This window comes from Oncorhynchus tshawytscha, linkage group LG15 (assembly GCF_018296145.1).
Source record: "Oncorhynchus tshawytscha isolate Ot180627B linkage group LG15, Otsh_v2.0, whole genome shotgun sequence".
Classification (NCBI taxonomy): Eukaryota; Metazoa; Chordata; class Actinopteri; order Salmoniformes; family Salmonidae; genus Oncorhynchus; species Oncorhynchus tshawytscha.
Window position 1 is genome coordinate 13,090,002 of NC_056443.1, and position 21,361 is coordinate 13,111,362.

Sequence of the window (21,361 nt, forward strand, 5' to 3'; positions counted from 1 at the left end):
GGTACACCTCCAATTGACTCAAATGATGTCAATTAGCCTATCAGATGCTTCTAAAGCCATGGCATAATTTTCTGGAATTTTCCAAGCTGTTTAAAGGCTCAATCAACTTACTCTATGTAAACTTCTGACCAACTGGAATTGTGATACAGTGAATTATAAGTGAAATAATCTGTCTGTAAACAAATGTTGGAAACATGACTTGTGTCATGCACAAAGTAGATGTCGTAACTGACTTTCCAAAACTAGTTTGTTTAACAAGAAATGTGTGGAGTGCTTGAAAAGCGAGTTTTAATGACTCCAACCTAAAGTGCATGTAAACTTCCGACTGTATATACACACAGCTCTGGAAAAAAATAAGAGACTACTGCAAAATTATTATCTCTAGCTTTACTATTTATAGGTTTGTGTTTGGGTAACATGAACATTTTTGTTTTATTCTATAAACTACTGACATTTCTCCCATATTCCAAATAAAAATAGTGTCATTTAGAGCATTTATTTGCAGAAAATGACAATTGGTCAAAATAACAAAACAAATGCAGTGCTGTCAGACCTTGAATAATGCAAAGAAAATATGTTCATATTGATTTTTAAACAACACAATAATGTTTTTGAAATCAGAAATCAATATTTGGTGGATTTTTATATCACAGCTTTCATGCATCTTGGCATGCCCTCCACCAGTCTTTCACATTGATGTTGGGTGACTTTATGCCACTCCTGGCGCAAACATTCAAGCAGCTCAACTTTGTTTAATGGCTTGTTACCATCTTCCTCTTGATCACATTCCAGATATTTTCAATAGGGTTCAGGTCTGGAGATTGGGCTGGCCATGACAGGGTCTTGATCTGGTGGTCCTCCATCCACACCTTGATTGACCTGGCTGTGTGGCATGGAACATTGTCCTGCTGGAACAACCAATCCTCAGAGTTGGGGAACATTGTCAGGACAACCTTGATGGCTTGATTCATGCGTCCTTCACGAAGACAAATTTGCCCGAATCCAGCCTTGCTGAAGCACCCCCAGATCATCGCCCCAATCATCCACCAAATTTCACAGTGGGTGCGAGACCTACAAGCCACAGTGTCTCGCACCCACTGTGAAATTTGATGGAGGATTGGGGATGATCTGGGGGTGCTTCAGAAAAGCTGCTTGAATTTTTGCGCCAGGAGTGGCATAAAGTCACCCAACATCTTTAGAAATAAAGGTAAAAAAATACAAATCTATGTGAAAGACTGGTGGAGAGCATGTCAAGACGCATGAAAGTTGCGATTGAAAATCAGGGTTATTCCGCCAAATATTGATTTCTGAACTCTTCCTAAGTTAAAACATTAATATTGTGTTGTTTAAAACTTAATATTAACTTACTTTCTTTGCGTTATACGAGGTCTGACAACACTGCATCGTTTTTGTTTTTTTGACCAGTTGTAATTTTCTGTAAATAAATGCTCTAAATGGCAATATTTTAGGGGGGAATATGGGAGAAATTTTGTCAGTTTATAGAATAAAACAAAAATGTTCATTTTACCCAAACACATACCGATAAATAGTAAAACTTGTGAAACTGATCATTTTGAAGTGGTCTCTTAATTTTTTTCCAGAGCTGTATACAGACAAAGTGCTTTCGGAAAGTATTCAGACCCCTTGACGTTTTTCACACTTTGTTACATTACAGCCTTATGTCTAAAATGGATTAAATTAAAACAAATCCTCAGTGACCTACACACAATAGCCCATAATGGCCATGTGAAAAAAGGTTTTTAGAAATTTTGCAAATGTATTCAATTAACACAGGAATACCTTATTTACATAAGTATTCAGAACTTTTGCTATGAGACTCGAAATTGAGCTCAGGTGCATCCTGTTTCCATTTATCATCCTTGAGATGTTTCTACAACTTGATTGGATCTACCCGTGTTAAATTCAAAAGATTGGACATGATTTGGAAAGGCACACACCTGTCTATATGAGGTCCCACAGTTGACAATGCATGTCAGAGCAAAATCCAAGCCATGACATGGAAGGAATTATCCGTAGAGCTGAGAGACAGGGTTGTGTTGAGGCACAGATCTGGGGAAAGGTACCAAAAAATATCTGCACCATTGAAGGTCCCCAAGAACACAGTGGCCTCCATCGTTCTTAAATGGAAGAAGTTTGGAACCACTAAGACTTCCTAGAGCTGGCCGCCCAGCCAAACTGACAAATAGGGGGAGAAGAGTCTTGGTCAGGGAGGCTACCAAGAACCCAATGGTCACTCTGACAGAGCTCTGGAGTTCCTCTGTGGAAATGGGAGAACCTTCCAGAAGGACAACCATCTCTGCAGCACTCCAACAATCAGGCCTTTATGGTAGAGTGACCAGACGGAAGCCAGTCCTCTGTAAAAGGCACATGAAAGCCCGCTTGGAATTTGCCAAAAGGCACCTAAAGACTCTCAGACCATGAGAAACAAGATTCTCTGGTCTGATGAAACCAATATTGAACTTTTTGGCCTGAATGCCAAGCGTCACGTCTCGAGGAAACCTGTCACCATCCCTACGGTGAAGCATGGTGGTGGCAGCATCATGCTGCGGGGATGTTTTTCAGTGGCAGGGACTGGGAGACTAGTCAGGATTGAGGGAAAGATGAGATCCTTGATGAAAACCTCCTCCAGAGCCCTCAGACTGGGGCCAAGTTTCACATTCCAACAGAACAACAACCCTAAGCACACAGCCAAACAACACAGGAGTGGCTTTGGGACAAGTCTCTGAATGTCCTTGAGTGGGCCACCTAGACCCTGGACTTGATCCCGATTTAACATCTCTGGAGATACCTGAAAATAGCTGTGTAGCAATGCTCCCCATCCAACCTGATAGGGCTTGAGAGGATCTGCAGAGAAGAGCAGGAGAAACTCCAAATAAAGGTGTGCCAAGCTTGTAGCGTCATACCCAAGAGGACTAAAAGGCTGTAATTGCTGCCAAAGAGACTTCAACAAAGTACTGGATAAAGGGTCTGAATACTTGTGTAAATGTGATATTACAAAATAAAATTTAAAAATTGTCTTGTCATTACAGGGTAGTGTGTGTAGATTGAGAAGGGGAAAAAAACAATTTAATCAATTTTAGAATAAAGGCTGGAACCTAACAAAATGTGGAGAAAGTCAGGGGGTCTGAATACTATGGACAAACAACTATTGTAAAACTATTGTAAAAAAAAATATATATATATATATTTATACATTTGATTACAGAAGGACTAATGCCAAAGGGAAGTTTATATTTTATAAACTTCATTAACTTAATAAAATAGGATATTAAAAAAAATCCCCATTATTTTATACTGCTAAGGCTTTTTACACTTGTCTTATTGTCATAGCACTTTGAATTACCACACCGCAGTGCTTACATACTTCACCAAAAAGTATAAATACTAGTAAGAAAATCCATTGTACAGTACAAATTTCACTCACTCTACAAAATAAGTTAGTGTGTCAGACAAATATTGCAGTTATTTACAGAGTTAACATAAAAATGTAGTAGGTAGTTTTGAGTGGAAATAAATGGCATAAGGTGCAGTGGATTAAAGCACTTAAGTAGTACTTTCAAATATTTTTACTTAAGTCGTTTTTTGGGGTATCTGTACTTTACTATTTATATTTTTGACTACTTTTACTTCACTACATTGCTAAAGAAAATAATGTACTTTTTACTCCATACATTTTCCTCGACACCCAAAAGTACTCGTTACATTTTGATTTCTTCTTAGCACGATAGGCAAATAGTGAAATTCACGCACTTATCATCCGAACATCCCTGGTCATCCCTACTGCCTCTGATCTGTGGGACTCACTAAGCACACACGCTTCATTTGTAAATTATGTCTGAATGTTGGAGTGTGCCCTTGGCTTTCCGTTTAAAAACTTTTTTTTTTTTTTAAATGGTGCCATCTGGTTCGCTTAATATAAGGAATTTGATACTTAAGTATATTTTAAACCAAATACTTTTACTCGGGTAGAATTTTACTGGGTGACTTACTTGAGTCATTTTCTATTGTCTTTACTTTTACTCAAGAATGAGAGTTGGGTACTTTTTCCACCACTGATAAGGCGAGATGAGCGAGTTGTTTTCTTCCATTTGGTGCATCATGAACGCGACCATGGAGAACAGTAGATAGGAGGGGAACTGGGGCACATTCTTTAAAGCAGCAGTCGTCAGACCAGCGGGCGAGGGCTGACGTGGAAGGGGGAACCATACCAAGCCAGGGGGGTAGCCAGGCACCTGGTAAACACAGCCAGCATAGACCTTTGGAAAGACTGACAAAGTGGAGAAGGAAGGAGTGTAGGCCAGACTCAGGTCTGAGACAAGACCATGAGCAGTAATTCAAGGGTTGGGTGTGTGTGTGTCTGTGTGTGTGTTAGTCCACGTCGCTGACAGGTTTGTCCTGAACGATGCTAAGATGGTTCATGGCACGTTTGAAGGCAGTCTGAACAGCCTTACGGATGCTGGATGTTCTGCCCTCCATCATCTTGATCTTGTCGATGGTCTTGTTGATCCCCAGAGGGACCATCTTAGACTTAGGAAGCCATTGCCTGAGAAGAGAGAATAATGAAATAAAATTCAGCTACATTTCTTCTGATACAAATTTGAGTTCTTTGTGTTGTCTGTTGGTTGTGTATGAAAATTCACAGCACGTATTGAAATAACACTTAACATTGCAAATGAAGATTGCAAAATGGTGTATCCATGTATGTTGCTATCAACAGCAACAAAAATCCCTTTCTTAGCATTTAGTATTGGAGAACAGAGATGTCTTCACCAGCTGCGTTTGTTGTCGAAGAATAGGACGAGGAAGAGTTTTTTGTTCTTGAACTGCATCCGTTCTCCGACCCGGAGGACGTCGAGGGGAGGTATGGGGATAGACACCCCGTTGTGCTGGCATCCAACCCGGGGCATGTGGGGGTCAACAATCTAACGTGGTGGAAGAGGTGTACCAGGTTTACTAGGGAGTGGTGCCTGGAGTGTTATGGCACAGTATACTTGAATACACACACACACATGCTCAAACACACACATGCTCAAACACACACATGCTCAAACACACACAGCTGGTGCTTGTGTTGAAAAGAGGTGCGTCCACTTAGTCCTCTTAAACTAAGGTCAAATCAGATCTGTTTATTTGACAATGGCGCCATCTAGAGGACTTGGAGTTTGCTTCCACTGTGGAAGAGGAAGAGTCGTTGTCAGCCTCTACTAGTCAGATTCTCACAGGCACACTAGAATCAATTCCTCAACTCCTTGCCCGTCAATTCCCGGTGTCGACTCACATTTCTGGGTGTCAAGGACCTAGGATTTATTCTACCATGAAAGACAAAACTTGTAGGATGTGTGGGTGTTACACTTTTCAAACAGATAGTGTGTGAACATCACTCACTCAAGATTTGATGAAGGGGGTAGCAAGCAGGGCCTTAAATTAACACCCACCAAATGCGGGTAGATTTTGATATTGGCGCATACAAATGTCTAATTCACCAGCCACATTGGTCAAAGTCAAGTATTGGCACGTGCGAGTAGTGATTTATAGAAAAATAAATGGGGCTGTAGCTGTTTAGAGTACTTATTCCTTTTGGTTTCATATCTGGCAATGCACAAATAAATAGGAATCGTAACGTTATAGCTATCTCACCTCGCGAAGCAACACTGCCTGGCTGGAGGGCTGTGTGCACTGCGAGTGAAGAGCTGAAAGGTTTGTTTTAGAAGCAATGGGAACAGGCATAAAAGTTGGTCTAACTACTACAGTGAGACTTTATCTTCTTGTTTCTTGTACACTTACATTGTTTTGTTCACAAATTAGGTTGTTTTTCAATGCGAGTTTGCTTCCACTGTGGAAGAGGAAGAGTCGTTGTCAGCCTCTACTAGTCAGATTCTCACAGGCACACTAGAATCAATTCCTCAACTCCTTGCCCGTCAATTCCTGGTGTCGACTCACATTTCTGGGTGTCAGGCATCAACTCGTCGACTCCTGAGATTCAGTATTTTTGCAAGGGAGGAAACTAGTTGCCGTGGCTACCTCTGAGAACAAAAACTCTTGCATCTATCACAGCAAAGAAAGAGCGAGCTAACGAGGGAGGGAGCGAGAGAGGATGGGCACAGTCAGGCATGTCGGCCACCAGGCAGAGTCTGAACCGTGCATCGATAATCAAAAGATGTACAGGCTATCGCAATCAGTGATGACCCGTCATTCAGGGTATGTTATTCTGGCATTAATACAGGTCCCATATCAGTTTGCAAACAATGAAAAAATATATATATGTAAAATTGAGTTAATAAGGCCGCATACAAGCGGACTCTTGTTTGCTTTCTTGAGTAATGCAGCTCCAAAATGCAGGTGTGTCAGCCTAGCTCAGTGCTTTCTGTGGTGGTGGGGCAGCCAGCAGAAAATACAGAGCATAGAGGTTGGTAATGTTCTCTAGTTGCACCGTGATTGGCTCAGTGTTCTGTCACAAAATCTACAGGGAGAGCTCAAATTCAAGCCCCTTGCGTGTTGCCGTAGAGTTACATTAGAAGTGCCCATCCAAGAAGGATCAAGGTCATTGGCCACAGATAAAATGAGATCAAATCACATATCTACAGTAGCTTTGATTGGATTGATCATGTCAACGGTATACTTTCAAAATCTTACCTAGCAGTCATGAATCACGTCAACAATCTACTGTAAAATCCTTTTCAAATAAAGAGAAATTATAGATAAAAAGTATCTGTGCTCATCGGCAATAAACATTACACAACAAGTTGGAAATCACAAATTCAACAATGAGTGGTTTGGAAGGAATAAGTGGCTAACTGGCAAAGCAATCACTAGCCTGCTGTTCAGTGGAGTGGATGTGTGGTCCAAGTCTGGGTTTAAGGGTCTCTTTCTAAGCTTAAAAGGATAAACATTCAACATTGGCCATGCTGTCAATCCAGCATGACTTCTACCATAAATCCAGAGATTGGCAGACTGATGACAATTTTCCCACAAGAAAGACCGCCACACCACCTTCCTGTTCAAGTGATTACAGCACACCAAAGTGAGTCCAAAATGTATTGTATGCTGCTGCATAAATAATGTAATATGTCAGGGAGATATGTATACTGTAGCTAAGAAAGTAATGCTATGTGTATGTTGTCTATTAAGCTGTTAGTAGCCCAGGTGCCTCACCCTAATAATTTGGTCTCTTTTCCCCCTTTAGCCTACTGTTCTGACTTGGTGGTGCACATAGCTTATAGCCTGTTTAACAAAATGTCATAATCAAATATTGTAAGAGCTTTCATTGTCTGCTTATATGCTCCCTTTATTTATCTGACTTGGTGTACAGGGAGAACACTGTAAGAACGGCCCATGTTCTGAATTCTGTTGCTGTACATTTCAAAAGTGCTGAACAAAGTTATATTGACTAAGTCCGTCCTACCTCGCTCATTAATTGCCTCTTACCCGCTCGTCGTCCCCTGATGCAATAGTTTATACATCTCAATTGTCAGAAACCACATTTGTTTAAGCAAGTCAACCATATCAGCTATGTGTTTTTAAAAGGCAGTAAATGAGGCTGAATGAACGGTTTTGCTACCAGACAAGGTTCGTCTGATAGCCGGGTGGAACAGTGGTAAGGTGTTGGGACTGCAATTGGGACAGCTTAATGTAGGCCCAAACAGTGTGTGGGGTACTGCATACATTTGGCAGCCAAGCATGAGTTATCAGTGTAGCCTATTATAGTCTAGACATGACTATGAAATAACTTCACGCCTAGAATAAAAACCTCCAGGCTTCCATCAAGAGTGAATTCAATTTGAGGGGGAAAAAAATAATTACAAGGGACAGTTTGGAGTAATCCTGTGTGAATCGTCTTCTGGAATAACTTACATGCTTGGATAATAATTACATAACCAACGTCTCTAGTAATACCTGTCCGAATAGCGTTATAACATGGCAAAGAATGGGCTTATCAGCGGTAGAACGTGCAGCACCATCACATGGGATCGTCAAGGCTGTGTGCAGCAGAAATATCACCAAAATATTGTAGTTCCTACACATCACCTATATAAAAAAATATATATATTTAAAATGGGACTTTTATAGGCTAAGTTAATGAACAAATGGGTATCATCATGTTCATATTAGTCCTCTAGAACGCAAATGTAGTCTTCCTAGTAGGATGCAGCAATAATGAGGTGCGTACGTGTGTGTTTGTCTGTTTCAGCTCCTTTTGGGAGTTGCGCAAGAGTCGACTCTTGACTAACCACAGCAGTTGGGAGTCGACTTCAAAAATCCTGGAGTCATGCACCACTAAAGGCATCTGCATGTTTCCCAGCCAGAACAGCTTGTGCATATATTATGACGACATTGTGACATTTTTGTTCATCTTTGAGACAAGCCGAAGTTGGTAGCCGAAGTCTAGTTTTTCAAGCAAATGTCTTTTAAGGGAGTATGCGTGCACACTCGTTCGGTTCGCCTAGCTGAGCATGCTGATGCCTAACGACACGTGACAACTTGAGTGGCCCCATTACCACGGTAAACTTAAAAGGGGCAGCTGAACATTTGTCTCATCTGTGATATTTTGATGAGAAGACTCAGGTCACAAAATATTAAATTGAGCAATACAACACATTACTTCTTATTAGTAATACACATTCCTTGACTTAGAAACACAACAAAGCATACTCGTCCATTTTGATTTGTGTTTGTTGTAAGGCAAAAAATGTATATTTTGTCTCCTAAAAAAATCTGAGTGGCAGGTAAACAAAAAGTTAGTCCCTGGTAGCAAGCACTGAGAAGAGAGAATGAAATAGTCAGGTGTCATACATATGCTCACTGTCACTCACCAAGACAGGATAGGAAGGGTATCCGCTACATTTTGCCCAAACTAGCTTTCGAGGTTCCAGAACAACTGTTGAAGCACTAGCAGGCATCCAAATATTGTTATTGCCAACTTCTATGCATGCAGGAATAACAACAATCAAGTTAGGAGGGGTTCACTGTAAATATAGCAAAACACTTCCAGAGGCATGCTAAGTTACAGCATCAACACATACAGGTTTAATACATCACAACTCACTGAAAAATGTAATATTACAAAAATACAATTTGGAATGTAAATCATGAATATAATGGCTTTAATTTATGTTTCTCTTTCTTGCATTGTAGTATACTACTGAAAAAAAACTCTGGTTATATCCTAAAGCTAGAGCCAAGAGTTGGGGCAACATTGTCCACTAATGTTGCTGCAGGTAGGACATCCTTGGAAATGTTATGTAATTGACACAAGCTGTCTCCAATCAATCAAACAATGTCTGGATGTGCATGTGTGTTTGGCAGGAGGGATTACTTAAACCAGGGGAGGAGTAGCTCTGCGAATCATAAATCACACAAAACCTATTATTTTGCAGAGAATACTATTTGTAGATCAGTGATTCTACATCTCACTTTGCTCAATCTGATCCTCTCCAACAGACTTGGAAGTAGTAGCTAAAAATAGATAAATTAGGGGCCGTAAAAAGGGAGAGTCAATTAAACCAACCATGGAAGTATATTGTAGAAAATTTGGGGGGTAGCCCAGACTGGGATTCGAACCTGGATCCAGCGACTGTCAATGGCTTCCCATGGCTTAGGCCACCAAACACACACGCACAACAAGACATTGACTGAGTGGAGACAGTTTGTGTCAATTAAATAACATTTCCTAGGATTTTCTACCTGCAGCAAACCTAGTGGATCATGCTGGAAATGCCAGTAAAGGAACAGTGCCTCAAAAGCTACCCCAAAACTCCTGAACCTATAGCAATAGATCTACTTCAATGACTCTTAGCCAGACCTCATATGATACAATACACACAAACACACTTGCCTCCACAGTCTCCATTTTCCTGTATGATTAACATCAATACTGACAACTTACCAGCAGCAATCCTAGCAGCTCTGGCAAAATTCTCGGTTTCTATACAGGCAATGAGCTCGTTCTTATCATCCACAGTGTTTCTTCGGACCAGGGCCGGTTTGCCCTTACCACATGTTGGAAGACGGAGGTTGCTGCTGAAATCAGGAAAAGGCATCCACACTGAGTCAGACTGCCTTCTACATAACACACTATAGAGAAATTACAAATCAAATCAAATGTATTTATATAGCCCTTCGTACATCAGCTGATGTCTCAAAGTGCTGTACAGAAACCCAGCCTAAACCCCAAACAGCAAGCAATGCAGGTGTAGAAGCACGGTGGCTAGGAAAAACTCCCTAGAAAGGCCAATACCTAGGAAGAAACCTAGAGAGGAACCAGGCTACATAGTTGAACTACCAAGTACCACCATGTTCAGCAGTGAAAAGTGTACGAGCTAGAGATGCCGTGCATACATTGCTTAGAGCGTTTGATTGAGCCTGCCTTTGTTTCCACAGTTGGGTCTATTCTAGTGGTTCCATTGTGCCAGGCGGGCTCGATCAAGCTCAGTTTAGGTAATTGAAAGACAAATTCTACTTGAACCCAGGTCTGTTGTGAGGTATATGCATGTACCTACCTGGTGCTGCCCAGCAGACTACCACTAGTTGAGATGCTGGACTCAGAGGCACACCGTCTCCGGGTTTCTAGAGGCCTGCTGGCAGTTAGCTCCCTCTCTTCATCAATAACCTCCTCCATCACAAAACCATGAAGACAGGCCTGAGGCGAGTAACACAGAGCAGTACAGTAGAGTCCGTATACTACACATAAACCAACTACAGCATAGACCTACAACATTTGAACCTTTATTCATAAAGCATCTCAGTAGGGGTGCTGATCTAGGATCGGTTTAGTCTTTTAAATTATAATTAATAAGATTACATAGACAAGGGGAACCTTATCTCTTAATTCACAAGTCTGTGAAGATCATTTTCTACTTCTTACTCATGCTCTATTTAAGAGTTCCTTTAAGATAAGTAATTTATTTTCTGACAAGTGAAAAGAACCCTATTTACCTGTGTCAATGTGTTTGACAGGGGACTCCCTGACCCTCACCCCCCACTGACCCCCACTCTGGAACTGTGGCTCCTCTTCCTGGTCCTGGGGTGGAGGAGGGTCTCCAGCCTGGGGATCATCACCGACAGGAAGGTCTTGGTGCCCAGCTGAGGGCACCCTGTCTGGGCCTCGCCTCTTCCTCTCCCCCCCTGGTTCTTCCCAGGGCTAGAGGTCTTGGATTTTCTGAAGAGCACGGCAGTGCGGCGGTTGACAGTCGTCCCCTAGGGTTGGGCCAGAGTGGAGGTGGCCACCACACTCACGCCCCCCTCTAAGAGAAGCAGGGGGTTCTGGGACTCAGAGTGGCCATTGAGAAGGGTCTTGGTAGTGGTTGTGTTGTGTGTTGTTGGGTTTCTTCCGGTCAAATTTGACCTGTCCGTGGGTCTTACTGTCCGGAGTGGGGTTGGGGTGGATGGGTTTAAGGGTAGAGGGAAAGAGGGAGTTGCACATCTTGAATAAAAACACCAGAACCATTCCTAAAGCACATCATCCTTATCCTTGCAGAATTACAAGACCTCAATACAAATTATCTTGCCTTCTATAATGCATAGCTAAATAACCAATGAGACAGCAAAATATTTTAAAATCACGCAAAGTATTTTGCATTCTAGAAGGCAATCTAATAGTTACTGAGTCAGTGTAGGTTTACTGTGAATCAATTCAGGCTCCTAGCATATCAACTCCACTGTACCAATACCATGTTAAAGAGAAAGCCATGCTACCATTTAGCTATACTGTATAACTACAATAGTAGCCCACTTCAACACTCATCAACCAGGCAATGGGATGTCCTGAGACAAGGGATATCATGTGACCCAGCATGACTACATCATAGCAGGTTAGCATGGCTAAGCACACTATATGGTATGATGGTGTGACTAACTAGTGGTTACGGTTAATTCCTGATCTAGCTATAGTTTATATCTAGTTTCGGCCAATAAAACAAAGAACTGAGAAGCACATGACATCCTGACACCAGGTCACTGGCGATATCTGAGTGCTTGGCCAAAGCCAGGTACCCCCTCTCCTGACGCTGAAACCCTCATACATGCATTCATCTCCTCCAGTCTTGACTAATGCAACTCGCCACTCTCCAGCATCAACTCAATGTCCTTCCATAAGCTACAAATGGTTAAAAACTCAGCAGCTTGCCTTCTCACCAACACTAAGCCCCGGCAGCACATCACTAATGTTCTCCGTGAACTCTACTGGCTGCCAACTAATTAATTACAAGATCCTCTTCCTGACATGCGAAGCCATTCACCACCCTGCTTTACCTCTTAAACTTTCTTCTCCTCTACCAAACCACACACGCAATCCATTCTGCCACAGAAGGCCACCTTGACATCCCAGGTCAAAACTACAGAGCTTTGGAGAGAACGCCTTCTCCGGGGTTGCTCCTAGGCTCTGGAACTCTCCCGAGCCATCCGTGACTGAGTTCATCACCATCTTTCAGTCCCTCCTAAAGCCCCACCTCTTTGACAGGGCCTACCCCCCTCCTGTATGGGCAAATATTTACAGTACAAGTCAAAAGTTTGGACACACAAACTCATTCAAGGGTTTTTCTTTAGTTTGACTATTTTCTACATTCTAGAATAATAGTTGAAGACATCCAAACTATGAAATAACACATATGGAATAATTTAGTCAAGAAAGAAAAAGTGTTGAACAAATCAAGTAACCCTTTGCCTTGATGACAGCTTTGTACAATCTTGGCATTCTCTCAACCAGCTTCATTTCAATTAATAGGTATGTCTTGTTAAAAGTGAATTTGTGAAATGTCTTTCTTTCTTAATGTGTTTGAGCCAGTCAGTTGTGTTGTGACAAGGTGGGGGGTATACAGAAGATAGCCCTATTTGACAAAAGACCAAGTCCATATTATGGCAAGAACAGCTCAAATAAGAAAAGAGAAACGAGAAATGACAGTCCATCATTACTTTAAGACATGAAGGTCAGTCAATACAGAAAATGTCAAGAACTTTGAAAGATCAAATCAAATCAAATGTTATTTGTCACATACACATGGTTAGCAGATGTTAATGCGAGTGTAGCGAAATGCTTGTGCTTCTAGTTCTGACAATGCAGTAATAACCAACAAGTAATCTAACAATTCCAAAACTACTGTCTTATACACGGTGTAAGGGGATAAAGAATATGTACATAAGGATATATGAATGAGTGATGGTACAGAGCAGCATAGGCAAGATACAGTAGCTGATATTGAGTACAGTATATACATATGAGATGAGTATGTAAACAAAGTGGCATAGTTAAAGTGGCTAGTGATACATGTATTACATAAGGATGCAGTCGATGATATAGTGTACAGTATATACGTATGCATATGAGATGAATAATGTAGGGTATGTAAACATTATATAAGGTAGCATTGTTTAAAGTGGCTAGTGATATATTTACATCATTTCCCATCAATTCCCATTATTAAAGTGGCTGGAGTTGAGTCAGTGTCAGTGTCAGTGTGTTGGCAGCAGCCACTCAATGTTAGTGGTGGCTGTTTAACAGTCTGATGGCCTTGAGATAGAAGCTGTTTTTCAGTCTCTCGGTCCCAGCTTTGATGCACCTGTACTGACCTCGCCTTCTGGATGATAGCGGGGTGAACAGGCAGTGGCTCGGGTGGTTGATGTCCTTGATGATCTTTATGGCCTTCCTGTAACATCGGGTGGTGTAGGTGTCCTGGAGGGCAGGTAGTTTGCCCCCGGTGATGCGTTGTGCAGACCTCACTACCCTCTGGAGAGCCTTACGGTTGAGGGCGGAGCAGTTGCCGTACCAGGCGGTGATACAGCCCGCCAGGATGCTCTCGATTGTGCATCTGTAGAAGTTTGTGAGTGCTTTTGGTGACAAGCCGAATTTCTTCAGCCTCCTGAGGTTGAAGAGGCGCTGCTGCGCCTTCTTCACGATGCTGTCTGTGTGAGTGGACCAATTCAGTTTGTCTGTGATGTGTATGCCGAGGAACTTGAAACTTGCTACCCTCTCCACTACTGTTCCATCGATGTGGATAGGGGGTGTTCCCTCTGCTGTTTCCTGAAGTCCACAATCATCTCCTTAGTTTTGTTGACGTTGAGTGTGAGGTTATTTTCCTGACACCACACTCCGAGGGCCCTCACCTCCTCCCTGTAGGCCGTCTCGTCGTTGTTGGTAATCAAGCCTACCACTGTTGTGTCGTCCGCAAACTTGATGATTGAGTTGGAGGCGTGCGTGGCCACGCAGTCGTGGGTGAACAGGGAGTACATGAGAGGGCTCAGAACGCACCCTTGTGGGGCCCCAGTGTTGAGGATCAGCGGGGAGGAGATGTTGTTGCCTACCCTCACCACCTGGGGGCGGCCCGTCAGGAAGTCCAGTACCCAGTTGCACAGGGCGGGGTCGAGACCCAGGGTCTCGAGCTTGATGACGAGCTTGGAGGGTACTATGGTGTTGAATGCCGAGCTGTAGTCGATGAACAGCATTCTCACATAGGTATTCCTCTTGTCCAGATGGGTTAGGGCAGTGTGCAGTGTGGTTGAGATTGCATCGTCTGTGGACCTATTTGGGCGGTAAGCAAATTGGAGTGGGTCTAGGGTGTCAGGTAGGGTGGAGGTGATATGGTCCTTGACTAGTCTCTCAAAGCACTTCATGATGACGGATGTGAGTGCTACGGGGCGGTAGTCGTTTAGCTCAGTTACCTTAGCTTTCTTGGGAACAGGAACAATGGTGGCCCTCTTGAAGCATGTGGGAACAGCAGACTGGTATAGGGATTGATTGAATATGTCCGTAAACACACCGGCCAGCTGGTCTGCGCATGCTCTGAGGGCGCGGCTGGGGATGCCGTCTGGGCCTGCAGCCTTGCGAGGGTTAACACGTTTAAATGTCTTACTCACCTCGGCTGCAGTGTCAGTGGCACTGTATTGTCCTCAAAGCGGGCAAAAAAGTTATTTAGTCGGCCTGGGAGCAAGACATCCTTGTCCGTGACTGGGCTGAATTTCTTCCTGTAGTCCGTGATTGACTGTAGACCCTGCCACATGCCTCTTGTGTCTGAGCCGTTGAATTGAGATTCTACTTTGTCTCTGTACTGACGCTTAGCTTGTTTGATAGCCTTGCGGAGGGAATAGCTGCACTGTTTGTATTCAGTCATGTCACCAGACACCTTGCCCTGATTAAAAGCAGTGGTTCGCGCTTTCAGTTTCACACGAATGCTGCCATCAATCCACGGTTTCTGGTTAGGGAATGTTTTAATCGTTGCTATGGGAACGACATCTTCAACGCACGTTCTAATGAACTCGCACACCAAATCAGCGTATTCGTCAATGTTGTTGTCTGACGCAATACGAAACATCTCCCAGTCCACATGATGGAAGCAGTCTTGGAGTGTGGAGTCAGCTTGGTCGGACCAGCGTTGGACAGACCTCAGCGTGGGAGCTTCTTGTTTTAGTTTCTGTCTGTAGGCAGGGATCAACAAAATGGAGTCGTGGTCAGCTTTTCCGAAAGGGGGACGGGGCAGGGCCTTATATGCGTCGCGGAAGTTAGAGTAACAATGATCCAGGGTCTTTCCACCCCTGGTTGCGCAATCGATATGCTGATAAAATTTAGGGAGTCTTGTTTTCAGATTAGCCTTGTTAAAATCCCCAGCTACAATGAATGAAGCCTCCGGATAAATCATTTCCAGTTTGCAGAGAGTTAAATAAAGTTCGTTCAGAGCCATCGATGTGTCTGCTTGGGGGGGGATATATATGGCTGTGATTATGATCGAAGAGAATTCTCTTGGTAGATAATGCGGTCTACATTTGATTGTGAGGAATTCTAAATCAGGTGAACAGAAGGATTTGAGTTCCTGTATGTTTCTTTCATCACACCATGTCACGTTGGCCATAAGGCATACGCCCCCGCCCCTCTTCTTACCAGAAAGATGTTTGTGCAGCCGTGCAGCCGTAAGTGCAGCCGTAAAAACCCATCAAGCACTATGATGAAAATGGCTCTCATGAGGACTGCCACAGGAAAGGGAGACCCAGAGTTACCTCTGCTGCAGAGGATGAGTTCATTAGAGTTACCAGCCTCAGAAATTGCAGCCCAAATAAATGCATAAGAGAGTTCAGACATCTCAACATCAACTGTTCAGAGGAGACTGTGTGAATCAGGCCTTCATGGTCAAATTGCTCAAATAAATCACTACTAAAGGACACCAATAAGAGGAAGAGAGACTTTCTTGGGCTAAGAAACACAAGCAATGGACATTAGACTGGTGGAAATCTTTCCTTTGGTCCGAGGAGTCTAAATTTGGGATTTTTGGTTCTAACCGCCGTGTCTTTGTGAGACACAGAGTAGGTAAACAGATGATCTCCGCATGTGTGGTTCCCACCGTGAAGCATGGAGGTGGTGGTGTGATGGTGCTTTGCTGGTGACACGGTCTAAATTCATGGCTGACTTCTTGAGATGTTTCTTCAATATATCCACATAATTTTCCCGCCTCATGATGCCATCTATTTTGTGAAGTGCCCCAGTCCCTCATGCAGCAAAGCACCCCCACAACATGATGTTGCCACCCCCGTGCTTCAAGGTTGGGATGGTGTTCTTCGGCTTGCAAGCATCCCCCTTTTCCTCCAAACATAACGATGGTCATTATTGCCAAACAGTTCTATTTTTGTTTCATCAGACCAGAAGACATTTTTCCAAAAAGTACGATCTTTGTTCCAATGTGCAGTTGCAAACCGTAGTCTGGCTTTTTTATGGCAGTTTTGGAGCAGTGGTTTCTTCCTTGCTGAGCGGCCTTTCCGGATATGTCGACATCAGACTCATTTCAAATCAAATCAAATCAAATGTATTTATATAGCCCTTCGTACATCAGCTGATATCTCAAAGTGCTGTACAGAAACCCAGCCTAAAACCCCAAACAGCAAGCAATGCAGGTGTAGAAGCACGGTGGCTAGGAAAAACTCCCTAGAAAGGCCAAAACCTAGGAAGAAACCTAGAGAGGAACCAGGCTATGTGGGGTGGCCAGTCCTCTTCTGGCTGTGCCCGGTGGAGATTATAACAGAACATGGCCAAGATGTTCAAATGTTCATAAATGACCAGCATGGTTAAATAATAATAAGGCAGAACAGTTGAAACTGGAGCAGCAGCACGGTCAGGTGGACTGGGGACAGCAAGGAGTCATCATGTCAGGTAGTCCTGGGGCATGGTCCTAGGGCTCAGGTCCTCCGAGAGAGAGAAAGAAAGAGAGAATTAGAGAGAGCATATGTGGGGTGGCCAGTCCTCTTCTGGCTGTGCCGGGTGGAGATTATAACAGAGCATGGCCAAGATGTTCAAATGTTCATAAATGACCAGCATGGTCAAATAATAATAAGGCAGAACAGTTGAAACTGGAGCAGCAGCACGGTCAGGTGGACTGGGGACAGCAAGGAGTCATCATGTCAGGTAGTCCTGGGGCATGGTCCTAGGGCTCAGGTCAGTTGAAACTGGAGCAGCAGCACGGCCAGGTGGACTGGGGACAGCAAGGAGTCATCATGTCAGGTAGTCCTGGGCATGGTCCTAGGGCTCAGGTCCTCCGAGAAAGAGAGAAAGAGAGAATTAGAGAACGCACACCTAGATTCACACAGGACACCGAATAGGACAGGAGAGGTACTCCAGATATAACAAACTGACCATAGCCCCCCGACACATAAACTACTGCAGCATAAATACTGGAGGCTGAGACAGGAGGGGTCAGGAGACACTGTGGCCACATCCGAGGACACCCCCGGACAGGGCCAAACAGGAAGGATATAACCCCACCCACTCTGCCAAAGCACAGCCCCAACTTACCATCCTGAGACAAGGCCGAGTATAGCCCACAAAGATCTCCGCCATGGCACAACCCAAGGGGGGGGGCGCCAACCCAGACAGGATGACCACAACAATGAATCAACCCACTTAGGTGACGCACCCCCTCCAGGGACGGCATGACACCACTAGAGGGATATCTTCAACCACCAACTTACCATCCTGAGACAAGGCCGAGTATAGCCCACAAAGATCTCCGCCATGGCACAACCCAAGGGGGGGGCGCCAACCCAGACAGGATGACCACAACAATGAATCAACCCACTCAGGTGACGCACCCCCTCCAGGGACGGCATGAGAGAGCCCCAGTAAGCCAGTGACTCAGCCCCTGTAATAGGGTTAGAGGCAGAGAATCCCAGTGGAAAGAGGGGAACCGGCCAGGCAGAGACAGCAAGGGCGGTTCGTTGCTCCAGAGCCTTTCCGTTCACCTTCCCACTCCTGGCCAGACTACACTCAATCATATGACCCACTGAAGAGATAAGTCTTCAGTAAAGACTTAAAGGTTGAGACCAAGTTTGCGTCTCTGACATGGGTAGGCAGACCGTTCCATAAAAATGGAGCTCTATAGGAGAAAGCCCTGCCTCCAGCTGTTTGCTTAGAAATTCTAGGGACAATTAGGAGGCCTGCGTCTTGTGACCGTAGCGTACGTGTAGGTATGTACGGCAGGACCAAATCAGAGAGATAGGTAGGAGCAAGCCCATGTAATGCTTTGTAGGTTAGCAGTAAAACCTTGAAATCAGCCCTTGCTTTGACAGGAAGCCAGTGTAGAGAGGCTAGCACTGGAGTAATATGATCAAATTTTTTGGTTCTAGTCAGGATTCTAGCAGCCGTATTTAGCACCCCCACGACAAAAAGGATTGACTGGCACCCAGGCTACGGGGGAGCAGCCTCACCATTAAGTTTTGTAAATTTGAAAAGGCGTAATTTAAAAAGAAAAAGCCTACCTGACTGACGCCCTCACTCCTCCTCTTATCATTAACTACTTCCAGCCAGGCGTAGTCCTCCTCATCCATATCATACTCCACCTCCTCATCCAGCTCCTCTGACGTCTTCTCCACATACTTATAATACACTGGGGGCCTCCTGGGGACAGCTGGAAGGTTATACTCCACAGTCCGGACCTTGGCCTCTGGAAGTGTCTGTGCTGGTGCTGCCTGTGCTGCTGTAGCTCCATGTGTTGTAGGGTTCTGTGCGACCGCAGCTGCACTCCTCTTCTCCTGGCTGTTTTTTAACCGGACGGAGCGCATCAGTGTTTGCTGAGGCTTCTCCATGTTCTCCTTGTTGCTGGTGCACTCCATAATCTCCTGCGCCATAGGGTCATCATCCGAGATCACATCCAGCTTGTCGTAGATGCTGATCCGATGCACCCGGCCGTCAATCTCCATGTCCACCATGCGCTGGGCCTGGGCATAGGTCAGAGTCTGTTTGTTGGGGGACGGCCGGATCGGGGAGGGTGGCCGCTGGGGCACGGGGACCCTGTGGTGCCGAACCTTCTTCCTCATCCTCAACACCTGAACAGCTGCAAGGAGAAGAGAAACAGGTACATAGATGTGTCTATATTGCAACAAAGTAAACAAGCATGAGGAAGACAACAGAGGCAGACAGAGATTACCATCACAATACAATGTCATTAAGTTTTAAAAAACTGTGTAAACAAAGATTATTTTGACTGGTTTTACCTCCTAAGGGTGTGGTAACAGAGACAAACACCAGGACAATCTAGACAAGCATCAACTGGTGAAGAAATTTGAATGGGCCAACATCTATCTGTTGATCGACAATATGTGATCATGGCAGGGACCAGGCAGGGACTGGGAGACTAGTCAGGATCGAGGGAAAGATGAACGGGGCAATGTATAGAGAGATCCTTGATGAAAACCTGCTGTAGAGCCATCAGGACCACAGACTGTGGCGTAGGTTAACCTTCCAACAGGACAATGACCCTAAGCACACAGCCAAGACAACGAATGTCCTTGAGTGGCCCAGAGAGAGCCTGGACTTGAACCCGATCTAACATCTCTGGAGAGACCTGAAAATAGCTGTGTAGCGACACTCCCCAACCAACCTGACAGCACTTGAGAGGATCTTCAGAGAATAATGGGAGAAACTCCCCAAATACAGCTGTGACAAGCTTGTAGCATCATACTCAAGAAGACTCGAGGCTGTAATCGCTGCCAAAGGTGCTTCAATAAAGTACTGAGAAAAGGGTCTGAATACTTATGTAAATGTGATATTTCTTTTTTTTAATTATTACACATTGGCATACATTTCTAAAAAACAGTTTTCGCTTTGTCATTATGGGGTATTTTGTGTAGATTGATGAGGGGGAAAAACAATATAATCAATTTCAGAATAAGGCTGTAACATAACGAATGTGTAAAAAGTCAAGGGGTCTGAATTCTTTTCGAATGCACTGTATGTGCTAGTATTATTTATCTAATTGACAAATTAAATTGTAAATGTGGATGGGTGCTACTTCCTTCAATGATTCTGGTGTTTTATAAGATATAGGAGTAGCCTATTGTCTACAATAATGTCATTGAATGTGCTAGAGTATAATTTATTTCATGGATTAATTAAATTGTAAATGGGGATGGGTAGGCTACTTCATTCAGTGAATACTGAATGTTTTGCTATCTCTGGGAGTATGTTAATGAAGGCTTTTCAGCTGTTGAACTATGGCAATGTCGAACTAACTTCAAAATATATATTTATTTTAGTCAAGAAGTAATGAGCCAGAGCAACCAATCAGCGTCACTGCAGCTGTTCTACCCACCACCCCCACTGCTGTCCCTCCACAAGCAACCACATCCTCTTCTCCTATTCAACTCATTTGTCACCAAACTGAAAAGGACTGTGGCCATCTCATTGCAACATGATTCATCCAAGGCCTCATTTGGATGCCTAAAATGTGAGAAATGTAAAGAAGATGCTACAGTAATGTGTGTGTGTGTATGGAGTTCCAAGAAAGGACATGAGTGTGATGTGCCCCTCTGTGTCAATGTTGAAATGCCGTAAATGGAAGACAGCAAAGGAGATAGTGATGAGAATAAAAGCATACAGTATGAAAATAATGACACATTGGGATCTAAAATGAGTGTGGGGTGCCCTCTTGTGTTTCCTTTTTGTCCGTTTGAGGATACTACAGTCACCCCTGGTGGAGGTTCTTGGAACACTGCTATTAAAGTCTGAGCATAGGTTGATGAAAACCTTCAAAGGTGGTGGTGCTATTTTGCATGTTATCTTGAATACTAGGCAGATGTTTGAGTACAGAATGAAATGGTGTAAACTTAACAGGTTGAACTAGTTGAGTACACTCTTCGAAAACGGGGTTCCAACAGGGTTCTTTGGCTGTCACCAAAAGAGAACCCTTTTCGTTCCAGGTAGAAGTATTTTTGGTTCCTTGTAGAACCCTCTGTGGAATGAGATGGTCCAAAAGGGTTCTACTTAGGCACAGAATGTGTTCTACCCGGAACCAAAAAGTGTTCTCCTATGAAGACAGCGGAAGAATCCTTTTAGGTTGTAAATAGCACTATTTTTTTCTGAGTGTAGGCCTATATT

At 43.8% G+C, this 21,361-nt stretch overlaps 1 protein-coding gene across 1 annotated transcript; it reads right to left on the bottom strand.

Annotated features, from left to right (window-relative positions):
* Positions 1 to 4,389: 4,389 nt before the first annotated feature.
* Positions 4,390 to 19,302, bottom strand: LOC112215056 (bromodomain-containing protein 1-like). Its single transcript, XM_024374067.1, has 7 exons — positions 18,745 to 19,302; positions 11,005 to 11,214; positions 10,518 to 10,657; positions 9,905 to 10,038; positions 8,832 to 8,941; positions 4,792 to 4,943; positions 4,390 to 4,564 (listed from the first exon to the last, which is right to left on the bottom strand). Exons 1-7 carry the CDS (start codon positions 19,300 to 19,302, stop codon positions 4,390 to 4,392), a joined length of 1,479 nt encoding a protein of 492 aa, XP_024229835.1.
* Between the last annotated feature and the right edge of the window lie 2,059 nt (positions 19,303 to 21,361).

Excerpts from the sequence above, each read along its gene's own strand:
- LOC112215056 (XM_024374067.1), bottom strand. The coding sequence starts at position 19,302 with ATGAGGAAGAAGGTTCGGCACCACAGGGTCCCCGTGCCCCAGCGGCCA. Across the intron at positions 11,215-18,744 it reads GGAGTGAGGGCGTCAGTCAG|GGGACGACTGTCAACCGCCG; the intron begins GTAGGCTTTTTC and ends GCCCAACCCTAG. Across the intron at positions 4,565-4,791 it reads TTCGACAACAAACGCAGCTG|GCAATGGCTTCCTAAGTCTA; the intron begins GTGAAGACATCT and ends CTCTCTTCTCAG.